Here is a 7277-nt window from a genome sequence, read left to right as displayed (position 1 = left end):
CAATAGGCTCCACCAAGAGGGCCACCCTGTGTGTAGTGACACAAGGCCAATCTGGAGAGCGGCTCCTGCTTGTGGGGGCAACCACCATCAGGGCAGCCCCTAGGAGCGGAGCCTCCCAACCTCACAAACGCCTCCGAGGAGCAGGCGGACTCCAACCTCCCCTCAGCGCCCGGCCGCCCGGGGACCCCTCAGCGGGGGCGGCCCCGCTCCTCCCCCGTGGGCGGAGGCGGCGGCGGGGCCGCGCCGATTTAGGCGGCGGGGCCGGGCCGGGCCGAGCCGTGCGGGGCCGTGCCGGGAGATGGCGGCGGGGGCCGCGCTGCTGGCGCTGGGCGCGCTGCTGGGCGCCGCGCCGGGGAGCTGGGCGGCAGCGGCGGTGTGGACGGCGTGGCTCAACGTGTCGTGGGAGGACGGCTCGGCCGGCAACCGGAGCGGCTGGGAGGCGGGCGAGGGCGGCCTGTACGGGCAGGACTCGCCGCTGCAGGCGGCCGCCGGGCTGCTGGTGCTGCCCGACGGCCACGACGGCTTCAACGCTTGCAGCTCCCTCACCAACTTCAGCGGGGCCCCCCCGGCCGGCGGCTCCGGCCCCGGCTGGCTCGCCCTGATCCAGCGAGGGGGCGGCTGCAGCTTCGCCGATAAGATCCGCGTGGCCGCGCAGCGCGGCGCCGCCGCCGCTGTCATCTACAACTACCGAGGCACCGGCAACGACGTGCTGCCCATGTCCCACGTCGGTGAGAGGCGGCCGGGGGCGGGTGGGGGCCAGGGCTTTCGGATTTGGGCTCTTTCCCCGGTTTCCAGCCCGTATGCTGCGTGCTGACCGGCTCTGAAGCCGGCAAGCCCGATGTGGGGCTGATTTTCCGTTTTTCGCCAGCAAAACGCGGTGAGGGTAAAGCCCTGTGAAAGGTCGTTTCCATTTCGCAGGGGCTGATGGCAGAGCCGCTCTCCTGCTTGCAGAGAGCCTCCCGCTTGCCAGCAGCGTGTTCCCTCCCCGGGCTGCCCATCTTTCAAATGAAGAATGAGTTTTGGCTCTATTTCAAGCTGCTGTTTGCTGAGACACAGCCCTGGGCTGTCTGGCTTCTGGCAGCAGCGAGAACAGGTGCCCTGTCCGCAAGGGCCAGGGGTGAGCTTTCTCTGCTCGCTGTACCCCAAGCTTTTGGATCCACGTATGATGTCTCGCCGCTGTGCTCGTCCTCTTTTCTTGAGAGAAACACAGCAGTGGAAATGAATAGTGAGTCTTAAAGCTTGGGCTGGCTTGGAAAACAATTGTGTACTTGCAGCTGCACCTCTCGCAAGGGCTGGGGAGGGTTTCTGTCAGTTAGCAGTGGAGGTGAGCGATGAGACAAGGAATTGGCGGCTGCCTCTGGAGGCTCATTGTGTGCAGTCTTAATGAGATGTGTGACTCTGTGCTCCACTTAAAGAATTTAAAAGCCAGAATGTGGATGAGTTCTGGCCTCTGAGGCAGAGCTTTCTGGTGTAATGAAATCATCCGCTGACAAATGCTGTTGGGATCTGGCTACCACTGGGTGAATTCTTCCTACTGACCTGACAGCAGCATCCCTGCCCTGAGCTCTGCTCGCTGCGTGCTTGTGTAACCCCGCAGCTCTGAGGAGCTCCTTTTACACTGCTGGAGCTGTTCTTGAAGGGAAAGCCCCTGTGCCCCTGTCCTTTTCACCACCCTGGCTGCTGGGTGTCTTACAGCATCTTAATCCCGCTGGCAGCTGCCTCCTGAAACGAGCCATCTGCTCCAAGAGGAGCTCCCTCCTTTCCGTGCTGCCCTCAGCTTTCTGCCGAGGGATTTATGTTGGAGTGGCTCTCGCTGTCCTGATTATCCTACGTGGCAGGTTACAGGCCCCAGGGCATGTTGAAACTTCCCAGCCAAACTGTTGACAACCAGGACGGTGACATTCTGGAGAAGACAGCTTTTGTTAAGCTGCTTGTTGCAGCTGCGTGACTCCTGGACATGTTCTAGCACAACTACAGGGCCGAGCTTGTTGCTGCTGGTGCCTTTCCTCCTTGTCCTTTGTTTTAGCCCATTACTTTCTCTCCTGTTACACCCATTTTCTCTTTGCACTTGAGATCTTTGTCTATTGTCTCAGTTGGCGGCTAGCCCCTGCTCTCATTCCTCTCCCCGTGGGGCTTTGGCCCCTGCCTGGGGCACAGGGCACCAGCAGCCCCACACTCACCTGACCAGCATCGCAGGCTCTTGGCGTGGCATGGCCCAGAGGGAGCGACCTGCCAGTAGATGGCTTTGGTGGTGTTGTGAAGTACTGGGTGTTCCTTGTCTTGTTCTTACCGGTGCCACAGTGTGGGCTCAAACACAGGAGATGAGCTGGTTGCATTGCCCTTTGAACCCCATTTTGGGCTGGGTTTCCTTCTGGCCTCCTGTGGTGGCTCTGTACGATCGTCTGGAAGTAGAGGTGATGGTAGCCTGCTAGTTAAGGAACAGTTTTTGCGCAACTGCGACTCCTGCCATTTCTGTAACGGCTGTAGCTGTGCTAACAGTGAATTCACAGTCTGGGTTTCCTAATTGCCTTAATTTCTGCTTTTGCTGTCATCATATGCTATCCAGTGAAACCAAACGAGGGCAAGAGCTTCCTCCAGGCCGAGGCAGTGGGAAGTAGCTCTGGGCCTGGCCACAGGGCTTGCCTGGGGTGTCATCTCCTCCTGCCCGTGCTGCAGTGAGTTGTTGGGGCCCTCCTCTTCCTCACCAGAAGGGAATTGCCCCATGGGTGTGCTTTGAACTGTGTGGCACAAATTCTCTTTCAGGGTTTCTGCAGCAGCAGAGCACCAATTTGTTAGCAAAGCTTACCAAAAACTAGGGTGCTGCTTTCTCTGACTGACAAACTGGGCTTCAGCAGCAACTTTCCTTTTCAGAGATTTCATTGTGCTTGTACTTGACTGCAGTGACCTTATCATCCTGCTCTGGGAGACTTCTTTTCTTATAACCAACATGTTTAGGCTGAGGAATTCTTTATTGCTTATATCAGTGCTCTATGTGGAAACTTGCTGGTATGCCAACTTAGTTCAAAAACAAAACAAAACCGCCAATAAAAACAGCAGAACACAATAAATAGCCAGATCAGATATGATCAAATCCCGCTTAATACTCCCCAACACGTAGAATGCTAAGGATTTAACGGAGTCCAAAGTAATGTTTACTTTGCACTTTTATAAGCACAGAACCTTATCAATTAGCAAACTTGAGTTTTAATTGTGCTCATTTTAAGAAGATGGTACCTCTCAGTGGCAGGCTGAGCAGGGTTTCAAAGTACAGTTCTGTGTGCTTATAATTGCACCTCTCTGTAATCTATATTGACCTTCTGGAAAAAACATTTGATTGGAGGAAAAAACCCAGCATGTGAGGGGGGGAAAGAAGTGCACGGTAAGAGTTGGTTTGTTTTAAAGGTGGACCTTGACTTAAGATAGAAGCGGGCTGGAGGTGGTTTGGGTATCAGGGTATGTTAGGAAGGACGAAAGTGTTTTTGGGTCCCTGTGCTTGGTGAAGAAATCTCTGCTGGTCAGAAAGCTAATGGGATAACTTTGTTTGGTTTCTGTTGTGTAGCTCTAGCCTTGAGGAGCACATCACCTGATCTGCAGAGGGCTTATTCAGGGAGAAAACAGCTAAGTAATTCTGGCTAAAGCAGTAACAGCGTGCTGCAGGCTGATGAGATCTGGTTCAAGTCTAAACTTGCATCCATGGGTGAAAGGGGAAGGGAAGGTCACAATCATAGCACGGCCACTTGACTTGCTCTGCAGGAATTCAGCAAAGATTAAGGCTATCAACCATATGTTTAGAGGAAATAGCATACAGCAAAAAGGAGGAATTGTGCTGTGATGGAACTCTGTATGAAGCATGATCTTTTGAAAGAGACTAAAACTATGCACAATATTGAAAGGCTGATGCGACCTGTAAAACTGGTCCTGCTAAAGCAAAGGGTTGAGGCAGAATGGTAATCCCAAGGCAGGCTGTGCTGAGGCTCTGTAAATGTTGTCTAAACAAATAGTTCAGCTCTCCTTTGCAGGGAGTGGGGGCTTGCTCTGAGCACATCCGAGGTGGTGTTTGCAGACTGCAGTGCCTGGAGTTCACAGCTCTGAATCTAAGAACAGCTGTTCAATGTGTATGTGCTGCAATTTTGTCTTTACAGGCTCACTTTAGTTCTGGCTACCGGGTTCAGAGTAAATCAGTGTTGCGGCTATAGGGGCATTCAGATAGCTGAACGTGGCTTGCTGGGTTGGGCTGGTGGGCCTAATCTCACATCTGCAGGGTATGTGGGGTGCGATAGTTGGGGTTTCCCCTGGGACAGAGGTCTGTGAGCAGCTGGGAGAGGATCTGAGGAGGAGAGCAGGTTGGTTGCTGCTGCTGACAGCTCACCCTGACCTTGCACTTTCTCATCCGACTTAGGTACCTTTGTACCATGGAAAAATATACAAGGTAGGCACCAATCCCTTGAACAGCCCAGAACAGGTCTGTTAAGTACCCTTGCTCTTTGGGTTTCCTGGGCTGCTGAAATGTAGAAGGATGAATTAAAATCCAAAGTGACAGCTGTGGCAGCAGAGGCTTCATTGTGTGGGGCACGCGGCCCTAAAACAATGACGCCGCTTGTTTGCCTCCAGCCCTGAATATGCCGCTGAGCAAACAGCGGTCGGGCTCAGTGCTTTTCCCGACTGTATCAAATGTGCCCTGTCTTCCTGCGGACAGATGCCTTCTGGCTTACATTGTGCTGACTTCTGTTATCATCAGCTGCCTCAAACTCGCTGATTTCCAGTGGTACTTACCTGCTACGAGTATGATAAAGCATAGAAGTTAGCAGCAGACTGAGGAGGGACTCTTATCAGGGGGTGTAGTGAAGAGGACAAGGAGTAATGGGTAGGTTTAGATTAGATAGAAGGAAGAAATTCTTTACTCAGAGTGGTGGGGCACTGAATGGGCTGCCCAGAGAAGCTGCAGATGCCCCATCCCTGGAGGTGTTCAAGGCCAGGCTGGGTTGGGCTTTGGGCAACCTGGTCTGGTGTGAGGTGTCCCTGCCCATGGCATGGGGTTGGAACCAGGTAGACTTTAAAGTCCCTTCCAACCCAAACCATTCTGTGATTCACTTGAAGAGGGTGAGCAATGTATTTACTAAATCAAAACTGCTGAGCATTGCTGAATATAGTTACTGAAGAATTCTCACTAAGGAGTGTTGATTGCTGTTTCTCCAGAGGGCTTTAAATGCTGTTTGTGGGATTGAGAGGTGATATTTCGATCTTGCCAGTGCCACAGACCAAAAGGCATGAATGAGATCTGCACGACAGCTCTCTTCACATCGCGGTGCCCTTAACAAGTATACTGTCTTGGCTGCTGCTGTAAAGGATGATTTCACGTTCTAAGATTTAGGGCCTGGCAGCATTTGTGCAAGTCTTAAAGGCTCAGAAGGGGTGGCGGGAAGGATGACGATCAGATTCACTTGGCAAGTCATCACTTCTAATGCTATTTAAACCAAACAGGATGCGTGTTGGTTTCCAGCTCCAGTACCCATTGGGAGGCTCTGCAGACTCGCGTTATTTAAAACTGTTTGGTCTGTGTGTGTTCCTTTTAGACAACTCAGCCTGTTCGGTAAAAGGTTTCCATGCTTCCTAGTGTGGAAATCTTCCTTATCTGCAGTAATGGTTGCGTGTCTGGTCTGGAGGCCAACCTCACCGAACAGCCTCCCAGGGCAAACGTGGATGGCTCTTCCCGAGCAGCATGGTCCCACGAGTAAATGTAGCATCTGGGAGGACGATGCACTGCTCAGGCCAAAGGAGACTTGTGTTTCCAGGCCAAGCCTGTGCTGTGGGCAAAACCACCAGTTAGCAGGGGTTTCTCTTCTCCACATTTTTGTCCTCACCATGCTCAGGATCTTCTAAGGTTCTCCCTCAGCTTTAATTTTTTGTGTTGTTCCTGCTCCTTAACTTACTCTTCTTTTTGAACCTCTGGCTATTGCTGCCTACTCCTGTCGATTTTTTTTTTTTTTTTTTTTTCAACTCTTTTCGAGTGTCTTGCTGTTTTGGATTTACCTGTGTAGTTTGAAAGACTGTGAGAAAGAGATCAGGAGCGGTGCCAGCTGCCAAGTAAAGCAAGCTGCAAGTGGGTTTCATTAAGCTTATGTGAGTGTGAGCAAGAACCCAGTCAAAAAACTGGGGTCATAAGGGGCTGTTGCTTTAAATAACTGAGAAGTAGCCTGGAAGTGAGTGATTCTTTTATCTCGGACCAGGTAATGTTTGGGGTGGAGAGAGCAAAGGAGGAGTGGAAGGGGAGGGACAGGACTACGTATGTGTCAGCTTATCCAGGTTTAAATTGCTCCTGGAAGGAGTTCAATCACCCTTCCCTCCTGCAAAGGGGAGAGCTTATCGCATTGCAATAAAGCTGTGAAGATGAAATTTCCTCTAAGAGCATCTACAAATGAAGATAAGTGCTGAGACAGGTGATGTTTGGTCAGATCGGCATTCCCGATAAAGACTTGGCCTTGTGCATGTGGTTGAAAGCAATATTATTTTTTGTAAACCTTGTACCTTTTATTAGTGAAGAGCTAGGATGCGGGCTTCATGCCTTCACAGTGCTTGTCTGGGGCCAGGTGTGAAGCTCATGCTCATAGCATGATATGATGCTGGGCACAATAGGCTTTGTGTGCAGTGCTGATCCTACACCCAAGGGGAATTACATCACGTCCAGAATATGGGCTCGGTGTGCATACACTGTTAATGTTCCCTATGTACTATAACATAATGGTAGACTTGTACCAGCTTGTTTGACAACTGCCAGAAATTCCCTGTTTTGTACTATTTCAATACAGTGAGGTAAGCACTATGCAAAATGTTACACTTTTAAAACCTGAAAGGCAGAGTAATAAACGCTGTTCTCACCTGCCTGAACAGGCGGGTGTGCTGAGGTGGTAGGAAACTGCTTGGAGAGTCAACTGACTGCCTTTCATGTTACAGTGCAGGAGATGGCTTCATTGCCTAATGCCTTTTTGATCATGTTGTGGGTGGGAGGGATGTCTGGGTAGCTAAAGAAAGCCTGGGGAGTGCTAGCTCCTCTGAGGTTGAAGGCACAGTCAGTTCTGATCTTGTGTGTTTCAGATACCGTATCACATTGATAAAAGCGAGGATTTAGCCACCACCTTACCAGAACCAGGATTTGTATTTCATCTCCTTAGTCTCCAGAAAGCGATTCTGCTTTGGGGAAGAAGAGCTTTTCCTTTCCTTGAGAAATTAAACTCAGAAGTCTGCTTTTTTACTGCTTTTTTTTTTTTTTTTTTTTTTTT

General features: G+C 51.2%; 1 protein-coding gene across 1 annotated transcript in view; it reads left to right on the top strand.

Annotated features, from left to right (window-relative positions):
* The first annotated feature begins 283 nt into the window (after positions 1 to 283).
* RNF128 (ring finger protein 128) overlaps positions 284 to 7277 on the top strand; it is a 28106-nt gene continuing 21112 nt past the window's right edge. The window contains 1 exon segment of the mRNA XM_084534764.1: positions 284 to 728. Coding sequence (XP_084390890.1) covers positions 299 to 728 — 430 coding nt within the window. The 5' untranslated portion in view covers positions 284 to 298.

This window comes from Aythya ferina, assembly GCF_964211825.1.
Source record: "Aythya ferina genome assembly, chromosome: 13".
NCBI classification, from domain to species: domain Eukaryota; kingdom Metazoa; phylum Chordata; class Aves; order Anseriformes; family Anatidae; genus Aythya; species Aythya ferina.
The sequence above is the reverse complement of the archived record's forward strand: the minus strand, read 5'-3'. Positions and strand labels throughout refer to the sequence as shown.